General features: G+C 39.4%; 1 protein-coding gene and 1 long non-coding RNA gene across 9 annotated transcripts in view; one reads left to right on the forward strand and one right to left on the reverse strand.

Moving 5' to 3' along the window:
- The window catches only part of usp38 (ubiquitin specific peptidase 38), a 163,107-nt gene that overhangs the window by 110,074 nt on the left and 27,978 nt on the right, over positions 1–25,055 (reverse strand). For 6 of the 8 annotated variants that reach the window (XR_011353758.1, XR_011353757.1, XR_011353761.1 and 3 more), the window contains 2 exons: positions 21,828–23,196; positions 19,628–19,763 (listed from right to left, as the gene is read on the reverse strand). Coding sequence is in view for 1 of the 8 variants with exons in the window: in XM_069925267.1 (XP_069781368.1) it covers positions 18,756–18,868; positions 19,628–19,763; positions 21,828–23,196 (1,618 nt within the window). In the remaining 7 variants the exon portion in view is untranslated. Of the gene's footprint in view, positions 1–18,502; positions 18,869–19,388; positions 19,764–21,827; positions 23,197–25,055 lie in introns of those variants that run through there. The other 2 variants (XM_069925267.1, XR_011353760.1) reach the window with 2 other exon arrangements.
- LOC138757629 (uncharacterized) overlaps positions 1–25,055 on the forward strand; it is a 37,971-nt gene that overhangs the window by 8,451 nt on the left and 4,465 nt on the right. Inside the window, exon 2 of the long non-coding RNA XR_011353766.1 lies at positions 20,821–20,899. This is a non-coding gene — a long non-coding RNA (uncharacterized lncRNA). The remainder of the gene's footprint in view (positions 1–20,820; positions 20,900–25,055) is intronic.

Genomic DNA, 25,055 nt, shown 5'->3' on the forward strand with positions numbered 1-25,055 from the left:
AAAGCAATGGCCATCTACCCTATCCATAATCCCCCATGCAGCTGAAACTGTTCTGGGAAACACAGAGCAGTTCCAGTTGTGTGGGGGATTATGGTTAACCAAATTGGCCATTGCTCAGTGTGTATGTATGGCATCACGGCACCAGTAGCCACACCTGAATGCCACAGCAATGCCCCAGCTTCCTCCAGGCTGAAAGGGGTCATCAGAGCAGGCTTTTCTGGACTTGCATGAAAAGGTAAAAAATCCCTTTTCAGTCGGCTTTTAAGCCAGCCTCTATGTGGAAACTGACTATGAAAAGGCCTAGTGGGACATGATTAGCAAGATGACAAGGATCATCAGGGAATGGGCTTTAATTACAGGCATATATGGGATATCCTGCAACTGCCAGTTCCCTGAGATCACGAGAGTGACTGATGCCCTAGTGGGCTATTTAGTCACCACAGCACACCCTGACCTAAAATCAGTGATTCTGTCCCTTATGGGATCAGCAACTGGGAAGACTGTCCAAGAAGCCATCAGATTATTAGAAGGGCTTGAATACATGGAGCAGGGGGTGGGCGGGAAGAAGGAGGTACCCAGTCAAGTATGCAAGGCCAAGCTGTTGTATTGTATGCCTAATGTCTCTTGTTTAGTTAGATAAGAGCCATGCCTGCCAGGGATATCAAGGGGTGACGGGTATTATATGTTGTAACTTGATTGTAAAACCTTCTACCCGTGAGTGGTTGGGAGTGTATTGTCTAATACGGTGAGTTGTGTGTGTCATTCAGACTCATTACCCATGGGACGCATCACACTGGTTTCACACACTACCTTCTCCCTTGAAAGAATAACTGAACTCTTTTCCCTTTCCCGATACTCTTTGACAACTGACACTCTGCTACCATCTTCTACAGTGAAGAAGACTGATGCAAAATACTCATTTAGTTCCTCTGCCATCTCCTCATCTCCATTATTTCTCTGGCGTCATTTTCTTGTGATCCTTTATCTACTCTCACCTTTCTTTTATTCTTTATAAACTTGAAGAGGCTTTTTTGTATCTTCCTTGATATTATTTGCCAACTTGCTTTCATACTTTATAGATCCCTCCTTATGAATTTTTGTTTACGGTCTATAGTTTTTTAAACACATTTTCTTGGTTACGATATTCAAAATTGTCTTAAAAAATCTCAAAATTCTTCCTTCAATAATTTGTTTTATTCATTTTTACTTTACAAATCACATCTAACCTTGCACAGAACTTGGGAGTAAGCTTGGAACCCATCCTCTTTAGCAAGGAAAGAACATGGTAGCAACCAGATGTCATATCTTATATTAGCCTTGAGGTTATGCAGATTCCTGGAGTTGATTGGGAGTGTCTCTTGCAGATAAGGGATCTTTAGCCTGTGGGAGGCTTTTGCAAGTGAAATAGGAAGAGCTCAGTGGCAGCATGTCCCGTTAGAGTGAAGGGCAAGGCTGTAATGTTTAGGGAAATAATTTAACGTGTACGGAAGCCTTTCTTTGTCTCCTATGGATGCTGAAATGACTGCTGAGTTCCTCCATCATTTTAGCATGGTATCAAGCAAATCCCTTGAGGGATATAGGAATATTTCTAATATAGGACATTAGAAAGAGAAAAAGGGGACAATAATCCTGGCATACAAGATAAAAGTATTTGGAGCGAAAGAGAACAGCTTCCATTAAGGTTCCATGTGATAATCTATGTATGGTGCTATGGGAGATGGGCAAGGTCAAAAATTAATATATGGAGAATGACATGGAAGCCATTGAGTTCAGGGAAAAGAACAGTGATATTCTGAAACAAAACAGTGGTTGCTGGTGGTCTTGAAGCCAAATCCCAATGGCCTGACAAGATGCATCCTAGGACATTGTGGGAAACAAGGGAAGAAATTGCTGGGCCCTGACAGAGAATTTTTTTTACCTTCATTAACCACAATTGAGGTACTGAAGACTGGTTGATGTTGTGCCAGGGAACTGCAGGCCAGTGAACTTTACATCAATCAAAGGAAAGTTACTGGAAGAATCCTGGGAAATAGGATTTATTTGCATTTGTTACTACTCTTGATCTTAGCCAAAAGGCCAAGAAGCAATAAAGGATTTATTTGCATTTGGAAAGGCACGAAATTAGGGATTTGTGTTTGGGAAAGACTGTCTCATGAACTTGACCAAGATTTTCAAAGCAGTCCAAAGAGGATTAATGAGGGCAGGGTGATAGATATTGTCTACATTGGTTTCAGTAAGGCATTTTACAAGGTTCCACATGGTTGGCTGGTCTGAAAGGATAGAACATAATGGTTTCCATGGTGAGCTGGTCAATTGGATACAAAATTGGCTTGGAGGTAGGATTCAGAGGGTGGCAGTGGAGGGTTTTTTTCAGATGGAAGCCTGTGCCACAGGGATTAGTGCTAGACCCCTGTTGTTTCTCATATAATCTTAATGACTTAGATGAGAAGATAGGTGACATGATTAATATGTTTGGAGATGACACCAAAATTGGAGTAACTGTGGAGAGTGAAGAAAGTTGTCCAAGGTTATCACAAGAAATTGATCAATTGAGAAAGTGGGCAAAAGAATATCAGGTGAAATTCAATGCAGTCAAATGTGAAGTGATACCATTTGGAAAGTTAAACCAAGACATGCATAAGAACGTAAGAAATAGGAGCAGGAGTCGGCCATCCGGCCTGTCGAGCCTGCTCTGCCATTCAACAAGATCATGGCTGATCTGATCATTCACTCAACTCCACCTAACTGACTTTTCCCCATACCCCTTAATTTCGTAATGAAGTGGCAGGGTCAGAGGATTGTTGAACAGTCCCACCTCAGGAGTGTACAAGAATTGAGATGTCGTTACATTTGTATGTTGCTTAAACCATACTTGGAGCTTCTGGTCACCTTGCAATAGAAAGGATATGATGAAGCAAAGATTCACAAGGATGTTGCCTAGACTAGAGGGATTGGATTGAAAGGAGAGATTGGATAGGCTGGGACTGTTTTCTCTGGAACAAAGGAGGCTGCTGGGTGACCCTATTGAGGTTTAAAATCATGAGGGTCATAGATGGGGTAAATAGTCAGTCTTTATCCTAGGGTAAAACTAGAGGGCTTAGGTTTGTGAGAGGGGAAGGATTTGGATTCTCTTTAAATGGCAGATGCTAAATTACCTGGCCTTTAGTTTCCTATATTTTAGTAGCTTTTGTAGTGCTCTTTTGCTTTTCTCTTGAGATGCTTTGGGATCAGCTTGTTCTCTGCCACCTTCTGCACCAGGAGCTCCATTTTCAGCTAGGACATAGTTGAATATGTCCTAGCTGAAAATCACATATTTGAATTTCAATCTGCATTTTGCTCATAATCATGTACTGCACTTGTTTAAATTTCTTTCCCAATATTAATGCCTTCATATGAAAAAAAAAACCCCTTGTTACTGTATTGTCAAAGGTAGTCTGTGGTCAGAGTGAGCATATTCATTTTAGGATAAACAAACTGCTGGAAAAGCAATATAGATGAGATAGCATCCATTGAAAGATACAGTTAACATTTCCTGTCTGAGACCCTACATCAGGATTGAAAAAAACCAAATTAGACTAAACAGTGCTTCTCTTGCTCTAATATAACTTTCCATTTTGGGGTTGTTATTATCATATGGAACTAAATCGTCATCCAAGAAGTTAGGAAGAAAAATGAAGCTGCTTTTTTTTTCCACACCATAAATCACATTAGCCATGATATACACTATTTCTTTTTCACACATATACAGTGACTTTTTCTCCCCCCACCTTTCCTCCCAAACCACCCCCCACACCCCCCTCTCATCCATTTTAGGTATACAATCTAGGTTGCATTAAGCCAGTCAGACAATGTTGTCATTCAACAAAATTACACCAGAAATTCTACTGAGTCCATTCTTTTCTTTCCTTCTCCTTCCATCAACTTAGGTAATGTTTGTCCCCAGTAGGTTTTCGCTATTGTATTTAATGTAAGGCTCCTATACTTGTTCGAATATTTCAATATTATTTTTTAACCTATATGTTATTTTTTCTAATGGAATACATTTATTCATTTAAATTTAGTAGTTTCTTCCTTTTAATTTGGTTATGTATTCCATTAATATTTAAAGACATATAGTTCAGCGTAGCCCTTTTATATTTTGTTTATCTTCTCTTTCCGTTTTTCCATCATTACCTTTCCTCCTTTTCCATTTCTGTTTTCTTATTTTCAACTCTTTATAAGACAACATTCCTACAACATCCAACATTTTCCTTATTCTCCTATTTCTATCTTATTTATCCCCAATCTCCCCTTCACCTCCTGAGTTGTCCTTTATCCCTTGTCGGACAACCACATCTCCCCTCTCCATTTGGATTTGCGAATCCACTCGCAAGCGTCAACTGATTTTGCAGTGACCGCTATTTCCCCCCTCCCCGCCTCCCCCAGAAAAGATTTCACTTTTCATATGCCACAAAGGTCACTCTTTTAATTCCCTCCTTATTCTCTCTATTCCATTACCTTCCCTTATTAATTCTTGTCTATACTATCTATATTTTCCTCTAAGTACAGATACATTCATGTATGCTCATTGTCTCTATTCACTCTTATACCTCTTTACCCGCATACATATCAATCGTGATCATTTTTACTCTCATTACCCGTCTTCATCCCTCAGTCTATTTTTGTCTTTACCCACATACATATCAATCGTGATCATTTTAACTCTCATTACCCGTCTTCCTCCCTCAGTCTATTTTTGTAATTGTTCTGCAAATTTTCGTGCTTCTTCTGGATCCGAGAATAGTCTGTTTTGTTGTCCTGGAATAAATATTTCCAATACCGCTGGATGCTTTAGTATAAATTTATACCCTTTCTTCCATAAAATCGCCTTTGCTGTATTGAACTCTTTTCTCTTCTTTAGGAGTTCAAAACTTATATCTGGATAAATGAAGATTTTTTGCCCTTTATACTCCAGTGGTTTGTTGCCCTCTCTTACTTTTTCCATTGTCTTCTCCAGTACCTTTTCTCTTGTAGTATATCTTAGGAATTTTACTACAATAGATCTTGGTTTTTGTTGTGGTTGTGGTTTAGAGGCCAATACTCTATGTGCCCTTTCTATTTCCATTTCTTGCTGTAGTTCTGGACATCCTAGGGTCTTAGGGATCCACTCTTTTATAAACTCCCTCATATTCTTGCCTTCTTCATCTTCCTTAAGGCCCACTATCTTTATGTTATTTCTTCTGTTATGGTTTTCCATTGTATCTATTTTTTGAGCTAGTAGTTCTTGTGTCTCTTTAGTTTTTTTATTAGATTTCTCCAATTTCTTTTTTAAGTCTTCTACCTCCATTTCTGCTGCTATTGCCCGCTCTTCCATCTTGTCCATTTTCTTTCCCATTTCTGTTAAGGTCATCTCCATTTTATTTATTTTCTCTTCTGTGTTGTTTATTCTTTTTCTTAAATCCTTAAATTCCTGTGTTTGCCATTCTTTAAATAGCTCCATGTATCCTTTAATAAGAGCAAGTATATCCTTTACCTTGCCTTTCTTTTCTTCTTCTATTTCCCTGTACTCTTCCTCTTCCTCTTCTTCTTCCTCTGGGTTGACCATCTGTTGTTTCTTTGGTGCCCTTTCCTCCTCTTCTTTCTTGTTTCTATTGTCTTCTGTGGTCTCTTCTTGCTGCAGGTGTTCTGCAGCTGTCGTTGCCGGCTGTGGAGATCGACTCCCCAGCTGGTCCCCCCTCCCGTCGGTGTGTTTTTTTTCATTCGCATGCGCGGTTGCGCACTTTTACTCGGCTCTGCGAGCCATTTTTGTAGTCCATTATTTACCGACCTGAGGGAGCGGGTTTCTCTCTCCGCAGCGGGCCTCTTCGGACAGGTAAGGCCTTCACCTTTTTCCTCCTTTGTCTTCTCTTCCTCTCTTCTTACCGTTGCTTTCGATTTTTCTTTTTTTGTCGCCATCTTCTTTCCACCTTTATACTCACTTTTCTGTAACTTTTATTTCTGTGCCTTTGTGTTTTCTTTTGTTTTTCCCAACTTTTCTGGAGAGGGCTGGAGTTCACCGTCCGGCCACTACTCCATCACGTGACTCCTCAAAAATGGAGCTGCTTAAGTGACTTGATTAGACCTTGCCCAGTGCAGCAACATTCAGGTGTTGATTTCTTTCCGTTACAGTAAGGATTTCAGTGCATGATATCTACTGCTACTAATTACACAGTCAATTCCTTTATGTTTCATTCATTTTATGGGAAATCTACAAATTATCAATATTATTTGAGCAACTTGTTAATTACAGCTGAAACCAAAATTCCTCTTCCACATTTCAATCCTGCAATCCCTATCGACAGATTATTTTTGTTGTCCTATTACAAGTGGCATGCTGAGTCACAATAGCTGCTTATATAGTATTGCAAGCGAAAATGTTCGGAAATCAAATCCAGTCATTAGAAAGAAAACAAAGATTAAAAATAATGGGATTGGACATTTCATGGAAAAACAACAGGAATGCCTCCAACTAGTTCTCAGTTCTGTTTGGCACTAGGGCTTCAGTTATGTTTATATTTTAATGCAAGTGATGTCCAGTTTAAATGTAAAAGGATTACAGTTGAAAAAGTATATTTTAATTACACTGTGGTCTCAAGTTCCAGCTTCTTGGGAGTTGACAGGTTGCTTTGAGAAGGCATTCAATTTATGGTAGGTGGCTCCCCCAGGTGGCTTTGAAACATATATATACTTTGACAGTACTGGACACATACATATTGGAGGGCAATTCTCCTCTTGCAAAATTTCTTACCACTTTTTGCTCTGTCCTTCAATATTGTCGAAAATTCTCCAAAGCTGATTGTAAATTTAATTATTTTAACAGACCCATGTTCAATTGCAATTATTTTAATCTTGTGTTAAATTTATTTAATTTTTATAACTTGGGTACAATTTCATATCAGTGATCTCAAGCCATCTGCTTTTCGTTCTGCCACAACAATGAAAAATATCATTCTATGACAATGGTAGCTGTAAAATCCTAGTTCGTAAAATCTCAATTGACTGAAAAATGCTCAACTTACTATAATTTGTCAATAAAGCAATTTTTAATGCCAAATTCTGAAATTGTCCGATAGAGATCAGGGTATTTTTTTTCCATGACAAAAGGCTGAAAGGACCTACACCAACTTTCAAGCTCTTCAATGAAGAAATATGGGGTTATATATTTTATTATTGAGTGAATGAGAACAAACAGAGACACTGGTAAATTAGGTGAATGACAAAACTGACAATAGGTGTTTACGTTAAGGAATCGTATGGTTTTGGGGCTAAAATGGACAAATCAAAATATTTTCTTACTACTAAGAATTAACCATTGAGGAGCAGCAAAGGGATTTAACAGTCACTAAAATATAAGAGGTAACAATAAAGTTTGTAATGATCGTATAGCGGTTAGTGCAATGCTATTTACAAGGCCAGCAACTTAGGTTTGATTCTGGTGTTTTCTGTAAAGAGTTCTATCTGGGTCCACATGGATTTCCTCTGGCTGCTCTAGTTTCCTCTCACATTACAAAGATGTACAGGGTCAGAAAGTTGGTTGGTGGCATGGGTGTACTTGGGTGATGCAGGCTTGTGGGCTGGAAAGACACATTACTGTGCTGTATCTCCAAATTTAAAACAATAGTTGAGATTTACCTCAGGGAGACTTGTGTTCAAAAGTCATTCAGGGCCTTGTTGAGACCAGATTCTGGAAATATATATTGTGTGTGGGGTGTAGTACAGAATCACCAGGGCCAAAAGGGTTATTGGAAAAAATAGCTTGTTTAAAGGCGGGGTGTTTTTCCCAGCAGTTTGGTCAAAGTGTAGTGGTGTTATGTGGCACTACAACTCCCGGAAGGCATTGCGTCGAGCGCGTGATTCTGGCTTTTAAAAGGTTGCGTGATTATGAAGAGAAAATGTGTTTGATTGTGTGGTTATTTTGACATGTTCACCATGATTCCGGTGGCCACAATTGGTGACCTGACAAGCCCAAAAGTGTATTTTTGGACAAACATGGACTTTGCAGCCATTGCTGTGAAGCTTCCACCTTTCTGGACAGCTGAGCATGAACTGGCTGAAGCACAATTTCACCTGCGCAAAGTTGAATTGAACACATCATTACCATCTCATTAGTGCTCTGAACCAGGCCATCGCCAAGAGGGTCAACAACTTCCTATGGGATCCACCACCTACCAGCAAGTATGATGCTTTAAAAGCATTTTTGTTACAGATATATGGTATATCCTGTAGGGAAAGAGCAGTCAAATTACTACATTTTGATGGGTTTGGAGACCGCGCCCCTTCAGAACTAATGGATGAAATGCTGTTCCTGGCAGTTGGTGAAAGGCCCAATATGTTATATGAGCAGCTCTTTTGAGAGCAAATGCCAGATGATAGTAGGCTCTTGTTATTTAAGTGTTAATTTGAAGACCCAAGGGCTTCTATGGCTGGCTAAAAAGCACAGTAAGGAAAGATAAGTTTGCACATCACTCCCTACAAGCAGGCAATGCCCCAAAACAAGCAAGCAGCCTGTGGACACCTTGTCTTGGTGTTATTACCTCAGGCGTTGGGGAGTAAATGCCCGCAAGTGCCTTCCACACTGCTAGTTTGTGGGAAACACCCAGGCCAACTGCCAGTAAGGGCTGCGGCGGTTGGCAAGAAATCTGCAAGCATAACACATAGGACCAGTTGTCCCAGTGAAAATTTCTGGTGGTCATGGGTTCAGAAGTTAGTGCATTTCCATCCATTGGTTTCAACACACGCCATCCTACCCTGAACCTGCAACAGCAAGCAGTTAACAGTTCCAACATTCTGACATTTAGCACCAGGAAGATGAATGTCAAGTTCGAGAATCATCTCTGCACTTGGCCATTTATTATAGCAGCAGTATCCCGACATTTGCTCAGTGCAGCTTTTCTTCAGACTCGTTCATTCCTTGTCGACTTAAAAGGGCGTCAGCTAATAGATGGAACTACTTTTCAGACTATTCCTCTGGCAGACGGCTATACCCTGCTCTATGCCTCCAAACATTAGGTAAACCAGTAGATGAATTCTCCAAGCTTATGGAAGATTTCCACACTACAATTTTCTGGCTCCACTGCAAAGCACAGTATTACTCATTGCATACGTACTGAGAGCCCTCCTATCCACGCTAAAGTGCATCACTTGTCTCCAGAGAAGCTGCGTTTAGCTAAGGAAGAGTTTGCCAAGATGGAGGAAATAGGCAAATTCATAGGACCGACGGGCCCTGGGCATCTCCATTACATATAGTCCTGAAACACAATGGAGGTTGGCGACCACATGGAGATTACAGGAAGTTTAATGACGCCATCAACCTGGATCATTATCCGATACCTCATATTCAGGATTTCCCAGCTAATTTGCATGGAGCAAAAATCTCCAAAAGTGACAGTGCGTGGCTATCACCAAGTACCAGTAGAGCCAGAAGGCATCCAAAAACAGCAATAATTTCCCTGTTTGGGTTGTTCTAATTTTTACAAATGCCATTCAGATTAAAAGGCATTTGTGCTTTCCAAGGTCGCAGAGCTCTGGTCAGCGCAACAACAACCATTATTATTCATTTCAGAATTTTACACAAAAATACCACACTTTTCCGGAAAAGAAATGTAGTAGCTGATGCACTTTCCCGCTCTGCTACACTCAAGGTTTTGTCTGTAGATCAAAGTATTGACTATACAGCTTTGGCCATGGCCCAGGAACATGACCATGAGACGAATGGTTAATGACTGCAATCACGAACTTGCAATTGAAAGATGTCCAGTTTGGAGCTAATGGCAAACTACTCCTCTATGATACATCATGGGACACAGATGCCCAGAAATCCCGGCATCATGGTCTCTCAATCCATCAATTAGATTGACCATTCATATGGTTTCCAACAGGTTCGGGTGGCACAGTCTTAAAAAAGATGTGACACAAATGGTGAGGTCCTGCATTGCCATCCAGAAAGCAAATGTTCAGCAGCATATGAAAACACCACTGCGGTCCTTCCGTGCGTTTTGCTCATGTTCATGTGAACATCATTGGTCTACTTCCTGTTTCAAGAGTTTACTGTTATCTTTTTACAATAATAGACAGCTTTACGCGGTGGCCCGAGGCCGTGCCTCTGGTAGATGCTACTGCAGACACTTGTGCTCGGGCATTCCTCAATTCCTGGGTGTCTCATTTTGGTTTACCGGCACGTTACTTCGGATAGAGGACTACAATTTACTTCCTCGCTGTGACCAGCCTTGTCTTGCTTGCTTGGTGCAACAATTAATCATATGAATGCCTATCATCCCCCGGCCAATGGAATGGTGGAAAGATTTCATCAACATCTCAAGTTGGCCTTGGTGGCTTGGTTAGAGGGGCCGAACTGGGCTGATGAGCTGCCCTGGGTATTAGTGGACATTAGAACAACTCCAAAGGAGGACCTCCAAGCTTCATCTACAGAGCTCGTATACGGCACACTGTTGGTGGTCCCTGAGGAGTTTGTCCCCTACCATTCCAGCTCCAACGATAATCCTAAGGAACTGTTGAGCAGACTAATGGAGACGGTAGGAAAATTAACCCCTATACCACCATCTTCACATGAACATTCTTCTTTTGTGCCTGAAGACCTCAAAAACTGCAAATAAGTCTTTGTCCTAAGGTGAACACTTGGTCAACCTTTACAGATTCCCTATTAAAGATCTTGTAGGATACTCTGACAAACTAGGTTGACCTGTATATTGGACATTGGTGGGAAGCCACAGTCTTTCACTACTGACAGCCTTAAACCAGCTCATGTGGACAAGTCTTCCCCAATGCAGCAGCCAAAAGTCCGTTGCAGAGGTCATCCACCTAATGACTGATAAACTTTTCTGCCAGTTATTGGTGGGGGGGGGGGGTGGGGGCATTATAGCTCCCAGAAGGCATTAAACCGGCCATGTGACATCAGTGCATGATGATGTCAGCACGTGTCAAGTGCATGATTTTGGCTAAAAGAGGTTGCATGGGTTATGAAGGGTAAATTAGTTTGATTCACTCTAGAAATGCCTTGTGTGGTTATTTTGTTGTGTCCACTGTGATTCCAGTGGCCACAAAGGGGTGATTTAATTAAAATATTTACAATAACAAAACAATGTGATAGATAAATATTTACTACCTGAGATTACCTGATCCCAATGAGCAGGGTTACTAACCTAAAGTATCTTGGATCCAATTAAATGTGCTGAGAGCTCTCAGTGGTGCCTCTGAACACACCACAGCCAGTTTTTTTGGCTGTAAATGCTGAAGGATTTGTTTTTAAATGTCTAAATTCAAAGACAAATTTAAAGTGAATAAAAATGTTGATCATAAGCAAAAGTAAAATTATTTAAAACACATTTAGTGAAATAATTATTGAGAAAAGAACCAATGTCACCTTTGCTCAATAACCACAGCTCTACAATCCCCTTTGAAATCAATGGAGTTTTGGATAATTTTCCAGGATTACCTTGCCTCCACTGACTGTTCCCACCTCAAATCCAGGGGTGGAGTGAAAAGTATTGGTATTTCCAACCTGCATATTTCAGATTTCTTTATTTGACACTTCTTTGAGTTCCCAGCCATTTAGAAAAATTAAACGCTGGTTGGTCTGGGTCAATGTTCAAAAACAAATGATTATACTGTTAAAATAATCACTCAATTATTTGGGAGTGACAAGTGCTTCTACACCAGAGGTAGTGGAGCTTTGGAATACACATAGACAAAGAATATAAGACAACTAAGACTAAAATATACATATTTATGTTGGGTGAGATTTGCTTTTGGTCAATCATAGATACCTTACTCTCTAATTCAACAAATTTACCATCAACATGACCCCATTATGAACAGACTAGGGGGCATCATGATCCAGAAGTTCAACTTAACCAGTCACATGAATATGTGGCTCTACGTGCAACTCAGAGGTTCAGTATACTTCAGCGAGTGATTTATCTTCTTACACTTCAAAGCCTTTCTACCACGTTCAGCACAATGGAATACTCTCAATGTGCCTGGATGAGTGCAGCTCCAACGACTCTCAAAATGCATAAAAGCATTTGTGTTTACACCCAGCATTCTGCTGGCAGCTGTATCAATAAGCAGTTCTTCCTTGAGTGATGTGTACAGACTTTCCAGAATCATAATCACTTGAACAGATAGGAGGTCAGATGTTTTTATGGATGTGAAATGATCATTTGAAGGAAGGCAAAAAGGTAATCTCCTATGGGTTGTGTTTTGGAAGAAATGAAAGTGAAACTGTGTGATGTCACATCAAATTATGTCAGAGAAACATAAATGAAGGCGAAGATATTTTGAAACCATTTGAAAGACATTAACCCTCCTGTGAAAGACAAAGGGGTAAACAGTAGTCTCTGGAAAGAGAAAGAGATGCTGTTCTGTATTGTATTATCCTTATCATGGGAGTCACACAAAATTTGTGGCTATAAAGTATCACTTCACTGTCTCTTTGAATAAAGAGGACAGTTTTGGAATTGAAGTTACAGTAACCAGAAAAGGTACTGTTGTTACTCCTGGAAAAGGGGAATAAGTAACAACACTTTTGACTGCCTCTTTAAGATAAAGAGGGCAGATTCAACATGTACAACACAAATTCCAAAATATCCAAGCAAGTGAGAACATTTGTGTGACGAATATATCTCTGAAAGATAACTCATCAAAAGATGTGTTTAAAAAGATCTGAAGACATATGTTTAAAAGTGCTTCATAATTACTTCTGAACTGTGATTTAAAAAGATTGTCAAGTTCAACAAGTTGTTTGAAACTGGAATTTAAAATTGACTTTTTTGAATAATAGTTTGAATTTAAACACACAAACACACACACTATTTTAATTTACCATTGTCTGGTGAATTTTCCATTCCTGTTCCTTTGTTAGTACTAATAAGATTTAATTATTTTGTTAACAGTATTTATTAACAATATTTTATTAACAACTCACAACTTCGTGGTCCAACCATGTTCTTCTTCATACCAGAACTGCAACATTCATCTGTCTCCTTCAAGTGGTCAGGAGTACCACTAGCACTCTATCACTACATCCTCTTTCCTTAAGATGTTTGATCTAACAATATGATACACTAATCATTTCAATTTAAACACTATATAAACAAACAACAGCAGTTCTTTTTCTTTGAGAGATTTAGTCTGTCAGGTACTCTGATAACACATGTGGATCTTTTTAATACAGGTGAATGTGTCAGCTCTGCTGGTCCACTATTGTCTAGCACTAGTGGTAACTCCTCTGTTGCTCTGTATTTGTCTCTTTTTGCAGCGTTCTTGCATTTTCAGCAGATTCTTTTGATTCCTCCTCAGTATTTGATCATCCTCTGTTCTGAGACTGCAGAATCTTGCACTTACTTCCTCCAGAACAATAATCTTTTTGACCTAAATGTTGGAATTTCCTAGTCTCATTAGACCCTTTCAAACTGCAGCACCCGGGTAGCCCTCTTGGGATCCAGGTGTGATTACTGGGTGATTACTTGATGTGCAGGATGCACCTTTCAAATCGAAGGTTGATCTATCTGCTAAATCACCAACTCTGCGATTTAAGGGGGATCCTGCCCCCGCAATGATGTTTCACACACTCACTCTCATGAGCTCTCTTGTCAGCCTCTGATTAAAAAGTATTGTCTTAAAACTGGTGATTATTTCAATGTCCTGCTGAATGACACATCCCTGTAAATTACACACACATTGCATTAATGTATTAGAAGTCTGTACCTGCTATTCTGTCACCGGCTAGAAGGTGCAGGAGGCAGTAGCAGCAGGAGACTGGGGTGGGTTGCCAGCAGGCCACTTAATGGGCTAGGGATATATTTGCTATTGTTTCTGCACTCACCGGAAGTTCATGTTCAGATGCTGGCGACATCTGCAGTGCTGATGTCACCAGAGTAATCAGGTCAGCCATTTTCAAATTGGCTGTGGAGGAGACCTGGGTAAGTTTAACTGGGTCCTCTGACCACCTTTGTGGTAGGTCAGGGACCCGATTGGGTTCTGACTGGGTTGGACCCTTTCAGATTGTCATGTAACTGGGCCGCTAACTGTGCAAATTGCCCAGTTAATCGCATTTTACATGTTTGTTTGAAAGGGCCTACTGTGTCATGTTGTGCCAGTTACCCCAAGTCTCTTGCTGACTTGTCATAGTTTGCTTTTTGTCTCCTTTGCAGATGCTTTTGCTTCTGCTTGACATCTCTGTTCTTGTTTGGGTCTGCAGAGTAGGGAAGTATTGTGCATAGTCTACATCTCATCAGTAATTTAATGGGTGACATCCCATGTTCAAGTGGTGAAGCTCTGTAACTCAGAGTCACTGTCTTGAGCTATCTTGAACAGCTGTGTGAACTATGTGAACTCCTTCCTCTGCTTTACCATGTGACTGGGGATGTAGAGGACTTGAAGTCACATGTTGAAAAATCATACACTTCTGCAAAGTTCTGGAATTCTCTACAACTGCAGCATGGCCCATTGTAACTGTAGACAACTGTAGGAATTCTATGTCTTGCAAAGATCATGTACTTGATCACACAGGCAGCAGAAATGCTAGGAACCAGCAAGTAATTCTTTCCATCCATGTGGAACAGATCAGTCCCAACTTTCTACCATAGCTCCACTGGTAAATCAGTTAGGATCACAGGTTCCTTTGTCTGCTTTGTGTGATGGTTCAAACCCATCTCACAGCTTGAAACCGTTCTATCAATAACAGCATTTATCCCTGGCCAATAAACAGCAGTTCTGGCCCTCCTCTTGCATTTTTCAATTCCAAGATTCCCCTCATGCAACCGTTACAGTATCTCTTGTTACAGTGAATGAGGAATGATAATTCTGCTCTGTCTAAGTAGAAGCTTGTTGACAATACTCAGCTCAGCTCTGATGTTTGTAGTACAGCTGTCATTCATCTCTAGGCCATCCTTCATTCAGATTTGATGACCCCTCTGTGGAACTGTGTCCTTTTCTGTTTCAACTGCGATCTACTTGGGTTTCACGTCAGATATGGGAAGAGATTCAGTGATTAGGTTCACATGGAGATTCACATCTGTCTCTGTAGAACTCTCATTGCATGCTTCACTCTGTGCATAACGCATCATTTAACACAAGTTTCCCTGGTGTGTACACCAATTCAATCATAACATTGTAGCTTCATCCTCAGTCTTCGGATTTGTGGAGTCATCTTAGATTTTCTTGATTATGGCTATTAATGGCTCGTGGTCTGTCTTCTGCCATGAATGTTGGTAGACCAAATGCAAAATTGTGGAATTTCGTCCATAGACTTGACACTCCGTCCATAGATGGAGACACTTTTTCTGAGCATATCGACACTCAGATGTGATCATTGTCCTTGATGCGTATGCTACTGGCCTCCAATCTTCTCCCACAGCCTGAACTAGTACTGCACCTATTCCATCTTTTGAAGTATGTCGATATTTACAGTAAAAAAATGTCAAAAGCACAGTTCTGTGGTTTGAATGCCCATTCTTCTTTGTGGTTGCCCGTCCACTTGAAATCACATTTGTCACATAACAACTTCCTCAGGTACATTGTTTTGGAAGACAAAGTTCGAACTAATTTATCAATGAAATTGAACATTCCCAGCACTCTCAATATACTCTTTTTGATTGTGGATCTGCACATCTCTAGAATTGTTTTCACCTTGCTCTTGTCTGGCTCCAACAGCTCATCTTCCAGAAAGGTGACTTCCTTCACATCATACTGACATTTTGCTTTAACTTTAATCATTTTCATGAGCCTCTCATTGTATTGTTTCTGTGCGGATCCCCATAGGATCATGTCATCCATGTGCATGTGTTCCCCATTTATGCCTTCTATATTGTGCTCAATTGTCCTGTGGCATCCTCAGACAGTATCAGTCAAATGGTGTATTAAATTTTCAGTATTTTGTGCTACCTTCATGCAGTTTTATTTGCCAGAAACCCTAGGATGCATCCAATTTGGTGAAAAACTTTGCCCTGCCCATCTACTTGTAATTTCATCCTGGTTGGAATCTAATAATCCCTCTATATTGGCATTCAAGTCTTTTGGGTCTATGCACATGTGTAGATCACCACTCTTCTTTTTGACATAAACCACTGAATGCCCCCATTCTGTGAGTTCCTCAATTTCCTTTATGACTCATAGTGGTACTATTCAGTCAAGTTCCTTCTTGAGCTTTTCTTTTAGTGCGTCCTCTTTTAACTGTATCTTATGGGTGAATGGTCGAATACCAAACCCCCTGAAGATGTCTGGAAATTGAATCAGTATTTCCTCTATGCTGTTCCATGTATTGGCAATGTTAATGTGATACACCCTGTTGACTAGATTTGTTTTCACACACTTTGTCACCAGTGATTCATGTCCATCTGGTACTACTACAAACATGCTCTTTAGCTTTAACCTTTAGTCTACATGTACCTTTCATGTCAATGTGCTGTCCATTGTAGGCTTTGAGCTTAACAGAATTTGAATGGATGTATGGGCTTACCTTCATAGCCCTAATGTCACGCTCAAAGATCAAATTGGCCTTTGCCCCTGTATCCAGCTGGAAAGGAATATCTGCTCTATTTGCATGCAAATACTTCTCCTATTCAACTCTGTTCACGCTTGACTGTTCCATGTTAGTTGGTTTAAAATCTTTGCGCACTACCATTTCCAACAAAGAATGCTTCACTGATAGCAGTTTCTTCTATAGTGTGCACACTTCCACGCTTGTTTCCCTTTGGAAAAACATTGAATTGCATAGTGATTTTGCCCTTTGAACTTATAACAGACGTTTCCATAGGCTGGGCATTGTTTTTGGTGATGTTGAGCGCCATATCATTTACAATTGAATGTCTTTCTGTTGTTTGCTATGCCTCGTTCTGTTTATGCATGTGAACAGACACTGTGGCTATGCCTTCATTTTTTACTGCCTTTTGCACTCATTGAACTTTTTTTCACATGCTGTAGAGCTAATTCACTGGTGTGGCACATCTTCACAGCTCCAGCTAAGGTTTTCTGTCTCTCATAGCAACCTCTCTCGCACTTTATCATCAATAATTCCGAGCACAATTTGAATCTTGCAACGATCCAAAATTGCATGTTCTTGCTTTTAGTTTTTTTAAGTCTGCTAAGAAAGCATCAAAGCTCTGCCTGCAGATGCAGGCATGAAACACTTACCTCTTGAATGTTTCATTTTTCTTTGGTGAAGTGTTTAACCTCGTCAAACTTGCCCTAGTCATCTGTCTCGGCAAAGACAGATGTGTTGGAAACATTTAGTGCTTGAGGTTCTGCCACAGTAAGTAGCAGTGCAATCTTGCGTGCATCCTGTTTGCTATCAAGTCCGATGGCTTGCGGATACAGCATGAATCGTCATTTGAACAACCACCACTCATGGTCAATGTTCCCAGTCGAATTCACCTTCACTTTTTCCGTTTTCTGCTGTTACTGATTAACACACACGCACACTCCTGGTTCCAAGTAATGTTTCTTTTAAGTAATAAAGAAACTTGGGTTCCTTTGAGATTAACAATATTTTATCAACAACTCACAACCTCGTGATGCAGCCACATTCTTCATCTAAGCTGAACGGCAACATTAATCTTGGATTCCCTTCGTAGTCAGGAGTACCACGAGCACTATTGCTATATGCATGCTATGTACATGCTAGGTTGTAACATTTCCTTATTGTTGATGTGGAGCATTAACCCTAGATTTGTGTGCTCAAGCCTCTGCCCTGGGCATGGATCCATAAACTACTAACTCAAGTGATGAAAATTCCATCTATTGAACCATAAAAGACTAAGATCTGTTATTCAATGCAATTAAAAACATCATGACTTTAATTTAAGTAGGTTTTGAAGCTTACTTTTGAATTTAACAAATTATTTCATAGCTTTGTTGGTCTCTGTCATTTTCAGGAAATTATTTTGTAGTCTTAGTGATGCAATATGGAGAGTCAAAGGAGAATGATGATCGGTTTAGTTCATCGACAAAATAACAAATTGAACTGCCATGTAATTTGGTGTCACAATTATTTGTTATTTCCCCATTTACTCAAAATACTTGTTTTACTTCAGTTATTAAATACGCATTCTTGCTGAAATTAACACCTTGCTATTATCACGAGTTTAGGGATAAACAAGAAAAAGTAACGTGTTACTTTTCAATTTCTATAAATCAGGATGACCACATTTAGGGAAAATGAAAGTAGCAAGCTTTAACTTAGAACACATTTACCTTAGGGAGTAGTCTGGGACAATGAGGTCAAACAACAATTAGTTACATCATCCAATCTCTGCGGTATAAAAAGGGAATGCGAAACAGGCATTTTACAATGAGGGCTCGTGAAGACAAGCTAATAAAGTCAATTTAAAAATGTTAAGAAAAATCCAAAAAGCTTTGTTGTATTAGACATGAAGGTAAGCAATTGCCAAAAAAAATCCTTAGTATCCACTGATTATTGTTAGACCCTGAATACAGTTGGGGGAAAAAAATAAATCACATTCAAGAATGGGATTTGAAACTTTTTTTTAATTTCATAATTCCTGAAGCAATAGCAGTGCATTTGAAAATAAAAATTAAATAATTTAGTGAAAAGTTGTTACTGAATAGTCATCATTTTCCAGCATGTTGTTTTGCTAATCACATGACCTGCTTTGTCCTCTACATTTAAATATTTATATATTGTTCTGAAAACCTCAGTACAATGATCGAACAATTTCCAACACAAATTTGACAATGTTTTAAATTATTCAGTAGTTAAATCACTGCATCAACCATGGACAAACACAGAAGAAAACATTTTCATTACTCGTATATAGTGTGCATGTGCAATAAACCTCAGATCTCTTCAAGTGATGGCAGGGTTTCCTAGAACCTTCAAAAAGTAAACAAGATTTAATATGTTAAGATACATTTGTGATGAACATATGAGTGATTCTTCCTCCTCCAAGGTTTTATTTTTTTTTTTTTAAATATAACCTTCAAATTCTGGATTGTAAAATGTACCTGGTCTATGTAGATCTCAAGGCACACATGAACAAACACAAAAAGGGGCATTGTGGGGGTTGTTGGATGAATATCTATCAAATCTACAAGTAAATGCTCCCTGAAGTTGCAAGATGCTGTATATACATCAAAAATAAAAATATCAAAAGAAATCCAATGCCAGAAATGTGGCAATTTAAAAATGACCATTTCTATATTTTGAATACATGGATTTGAAAAGTTTACTTGAAATGTATTTACAGCCATTATATAAATAAACATTACAATGCTGAATGCATATTTACAAAAATTAATCTAATCATGCAAAAATGGTTGTGATCAAATTTAGGAGCAAAGTTAAGAAACTTACAAACTTTAAAAACTATTGCAATCATTTAGGTTTCACCTGCCTTTTTCCCCTCCCTGCTTCAACTTGCTTGAGTTTGTACAAGTCAAATTTTCTCTCAGAAGACCAAACACGCTGGGAAAACAAGCAGAAGAGTTGGAAGCATCTTGAGTTTCAATTCCTATAGTTTAACCCATGGAGTGATGACTCAAGTTTCCCCATTTATCAACAAGCAGGAGGGAAGAAAGTTGGCCTTGTTCAAGGATTCTCAGAAAACAAGACGGCTAATGGTATTAAACCCACCGCTTCCTCCGCCGCCGCCACCACCACTTGGACCACAACTCCCCGGTGGGTCACTGTCATCAAAACTATGTGGACGAAATGAACATGTTGTAGAAGATGCTTGCAATGCTCTGGTACGAGCATTTAGCTCTTGTTCCTATGGGAAGATGAACAAAAAAAGTCAAATTTTAGATAATTTCAACTGATTCGTTTACAAATTAAAGTATTTGAATCTTTAAATTAAAAAGTGCAATCTAACTACAAACACAATAATAGGAAGCATATTCTCACCTTCAATATCCCACAAGTTCTAAAGTTTTTATTACTTTCTTTAGACTTAGAATAGGAGCAAATATTTCTCAGTTACAATACTGCATGGCCACCACTTGCACTCAGTCAGGGATAGAAAGTCTTTGGGCCCAGAACTCAATAATGATTGATTGAAAAATTTGTTGCCAAATGCACAGAATTTCTCACTAAAATCTGCTACTGAAGTTAAAGAAAAACATACAAATCCACCATCAAAATGAGCTTACAGTCATTTGCAGTACCAATTTGCCTAACATTTTAAGAGATTGCGTCAAGGAATTGGTATAGCAGTTTTTTTTTAAATTCTTTAAAAAAAAAAAGGAAGAGAGTGACATTTGAGGGGTAAAATGCATATGGAGAATGTGAAGTAAAGATCTATAAAAGGTACTACCAGAGGGTATAGAGTTATTCTGTTCTTCACCAGGATGCCTTCGCTGGCCCTCAAGATTTGCCACTGAAAATCACTACAATGGTCCAACTGTCCTTTTTCATTCATTAATTCTGGACTAAAAGTGACACAAGTTAGGACCAGTTTGAGCACTTAACAGGCTAGCAGTCCAGAGAGAAGAAAGTTTGAAAAAAAAAAAAAAAATCACTCCCCCCCTTCAGTCTTTCATCTCAATCTCCTTTGTATTTCCATGCTTACATAATTGCAATTTAAATCTTGTCCTTTTACTTCCTGCTTTACCTTTATACACCATGGAAAGATTACTTCAGTTTGATTTGTGGAAGAGCCGTACAGTTGTTTTATCCTTGACTGGAGCCAGACCCTTTTGTGTAGATTATTGCATTAGGGCATTATATTTGGGAAAATCCTGTTAAAAAGTCTATGGTCAATTATTGGTGAGTTTAACTCTGTTCCTTCAGTGCCAAGAACCAACTTGAACTAATGCTTTCATTTCCAGGGCTAATGGATTTGGCTTGAAAATGAAAAAGAAACATCAGATCTTCAGCATCTACAAGGAACAGTGATGGAACTAAGAGGTCAGGCAACACTTGTTGAATGAAAAAAAAGTTAACGTTTCAGGTCAGAAATGCTGTCAGAACTTGAATGGAGAAAACAAATCAGCTTTTGGATGCAGAGAAAGTGGGAATGATTGGCGTCTTCTGTTGCAGTCAAAAAGAGTCATCTAAAATTAGAGCCTGGCAAATATTGGAATTGTTGATTTAAAACAGATGTGAGAAGGAATTGCTTTACCCAGAGAGAAAGCTGTGGAATTCAATCTGAAGAAGTAGCAGAGTCTGTCTCATTAAGTTTTCGAGATAGAGGGTGAACAGATTTTTGCATAATCGGGGAATCAAGATCATGGGGTGGGGGGGGGGAGGCAGGCAAGTGGAGCTAAGTCCACAGCCAGATCAGCAATGATCTTGTTGAATGGTAACCTCAAAAGACCAGATGGCCAACTTCTATTTCTTATTCCCCAAGCTTGTACTGGGTCTCATTGTAGAAATGCATCAGGCCATAGATATGTCAAAATGGCAATGGGCTAGAGATTAAATGGCAGGTTTATTTTTGTACAATAAATTCTAAAATTTAACCAAGATCCAAATCACTTTGGACCTATTGCAAGATAATACTGAGCAGATGAGGAATGAGGAAGTGCTATGTCAAATTAACTATATAATTTAAAGCCCATCTTCGATAGCAGGCTTACCACAGTAAAGTGCTTTCAACTTGGCTGTATTTCACACAGATATCAAATGGTAGCTAGTAGATTTCTCTGTTAGAGATAGGCTTGGTTGGAAGTTAAAAAGGTGCTGCTTTGGTGATTTTACCGGAAGTTTTGCTGCATCTTGATGTGGGACGCAGCCAGGAGAGCTAATCTCCAACAAAAGGTACAATGATGTGACATTCTTTAATCACTACTGAACCACTTCAATTTGAAGGGCATAAATGCACCAAATAAAATACCTGTAGGTAAAGCTTGTTGTCTCTAGTAATTGCATCCATGAGTTCTTTCTGCAGTGGTGGCTCTCCATTCACCCACAATCCATTTACTGCACTTGGATATATGTCACCATTAGCATCTTGTTTCCTATAGAATAAGACATATGCCGTGTCTTTGGGAAACCTGCTAGTAATGTTCTGAACAGATTGAAAGGATGTGAAAGTCACTCTGCTGTCATTGAACAGAAACCATTCCTTTGATGCCTCTTTACAATTTGGTTCGTGCCAAATAACTGATGTACTCGAATGGTCATTATCAGTCGTGTAACTTGGAGGAGGGGATAAACCTGCAAAGTCAGTCTTATAATACAACTGACCTACAGCTTCTGAACTTGTGTTTCTGGCATAGCAGTAATAGTGGCCACTCTCAGAGGACATCCCAGAATGTACGACAATAGAACAAAGGTGGTACGATACTGATTGAGAATCATTTGCGTCTACTGATCCCGAAGACTTCAATTTTTTAGGCAGGTTTTGAGGAGAGTCAGACAACAATGAATGGCTAATCGCTAATGACCTGGGAGTTTTCTTTTCAACTGGCAACTGTAAAATGAGAGGAAGCATCACATCATCTAGGATTTTCTGTCTCACGTGACTTTTCGAATCATACGAAAATCTTAGGAGAGTGAGAATGAGGTATTCAGGTTCATCTACTACCTGCATCACCTTCTGTGCATTCTGCAGTGAGGCACAATTTTCACAGTAATATTTGTTCTCTCCATTGAGAATCTCTGGGGCTAAAAAGTAGCTTATTAGATTAGGGACAGACCTAGTTTTGTCATTCTGCTCAATGGATTTATTGCTGCGAAGTGTGAACAGTTTATCAGACTGGATTGGCAGCCTGGAAGAATCCTCAGAATTAAAGGGTTGCAATGGAAATGTGTGAAGGATTTCAACCTCCGTCTCTGATCTATGTTCAACTTCTTCCACCTGAAGATCATGAACTACAGGAGGTTCAGTATGAAGAGCATCAGATATTCCTGCAGTACAACATGTAGGCATTGTGCTTTCATACTCTGCTGGGACAAGCAACTGTGCTGATCCAGCTTCTGTGATGTTTTCAAGGCATGGAGGAAAGGCCAATGACAGGTCGGTGAATGCCTCTTGCTTTTGAGAGGTGCTTTTACAGTTTAGACAATGTATTGTCGTTTGCAGTTTGCCTCCAAACATTTTCTCTATTAGTGTTTTTCCATCAATTCTTGCCAGATTTGATTCTGTGAGAGATGACATTCCTTCGGGATGCCCTTGAGAGCCGCAGTCATATGCAGAACTATCACAGGTTGGCGGGAAATTCTCACTGACCATCCTGTATGTTTTTTCTTCTTCATGTAACCTAGGGAGAAAAGAAGAAGAAAAGGATTTTGTATTGGACATTAAATTTTAATTTAACAAATGCAAATCAAATTTAGGGAAAGCAAAGCAAAAATATAATAGAGTTGAGATCCATTGTTTTTAAATTGAAGGTTTATCCCCCTCCAGTTAATTACTTCCAGTCATTTCCTGTCCTGGTTTTAAATCAACATGCATCTATAGGGACACAACAGGACAGGAACAAGAGCAAATCCTTTGCACCACACATTTGAAATAGTAAAGGTTAAAAGGACTGCTGCTTAGATCTTCTATTCTCTATAAAAAGATCAACTGTGATATTTTGTTGTGACTGTAAACTTAGTAAAAATCTTAACCTTCCTGAAATAACCCATTTAAAATGGCAAGTTAACATTTAAAAAAAAGCCAAATTAAAAAGCACGTTACTTTTTTTTCCCCGCAAGTTCCCAGAGGCCTGCCCTTTTTGGCCCTGACTGTTCATATCAATTGGTTCATTCAATGGCTATCTGCCATCCACTGTGAAAAATAAAATCTGTTGTTGCGATAATTTAAGAGTTATTGAGATGGATTTAGAGTCTTAATGACTCAGGGTAATGCATTGATTTCTTTTCCCCCAGTTACTTTAATCCTAGGATAGTCGTCCAGCAAATTCTGCTTCACAGAAATCTGATAGAAAGTTCACAAGGGTCTGCTGTTCACTCTGCTGACCCATGATTGTGCAGCCAAATACAGCTCGAACCACATCAAGTTCGCTGATGACATGACAGTGGTGGGCCTTATCAGTAAGAATGAGGAGGCAGCAGACAGAGACGAAATGCAGACACTAACAAACTGGTGCAGAGCAAATAACCTGTATCTGAACGTTTAAAAAACGTCAAGAGTATTAAGTTTCTCGGTGTAACACCAGCTGCATAGCCAAGAACATCCAGCACCACATCTACTTCCTGCGAAGGCTGAGTGAAGTCCATCTCCCACCCATCCTCCTGACTACATTCTACAGAGGATGTATTGAGAGTATCCCATGCAATTGTATCACCACCTGGTTTGGAAGCTGTACCACCTTGGACCACAAGACCCCGCACAGGAAAATGAGGTCAGCAGAAAAGACCATTGGGGAAACCTCTCCCGAGCATGGAGGACATCTACTACACTTTGTTCAGGCGGAAAACAATAAATATCGTGAAAAAATCCACACTTCCCACATGCAAATGCTTCTCCCTTCTGCCATCTGGCAGGAGGTACCGAAGCACTCGGACCCTTACGTCCAGAGTAGGAAACAACTTTTCCCCCCCAAGCCATCAGGCTCCTGAATTCCCACTAAAGATGTGCATAGTGCACTGTGGACTTTCAGTGTTTAAGTCTTAATACTTTAATGTATTAACTGCTTTCTTAACTTATATCTATGTAAATATGCTTTGTGGTCCTTGAGAAATGCTCTCTCATCCTACCATGCGAGCAAGATATGAACAATATATAAAGTTGACTTGACTTGAAAGAGATTCAGTTCGTGAAAATATTACCAAAATTTTAAGTCCTTCCAATGATGGGCAAAGAAACCAATGCAATTATTGAAAGACTATTATGTTTCACTCTCAAACTACACTTCATATTTCTCAAATCTCCATATTTAAAAAAATTATTGAAAGACTATTATGTTTCACTCTCAAACAACACTTCATATTTCTCAAATCTCCATATTTAAAAAAAAAGATACAAATCACGTACATTGTTCCTCGTGTGCAGGAAAATATCCCAAACACTCTAAAAGAACAGAAAATATGGAGCACAGGGTAAATGGGCAATAGTCAATGGGAAATTAAAGACCCATAGATTCTGCAAATAGCAGTTTTCTTTCAGTGTAAC

The sequence above is a fragment of the Narcine bancroftii genome, chromosome 3 (genome assembly GCF_036971445.1).
Source record: "Narcine bancroftii isolate sNarBan1 chromosome 3, sNarBan1.hap1, whole genome shotgun sequence".
NCBI classification, from domain to species: domain Eukaryota; kingdom Metazoa; phylum Chordata; class Chondrichthyes; order Torpediniformes; family Narcinidae; genus Narcine; species Narcine bancroftii.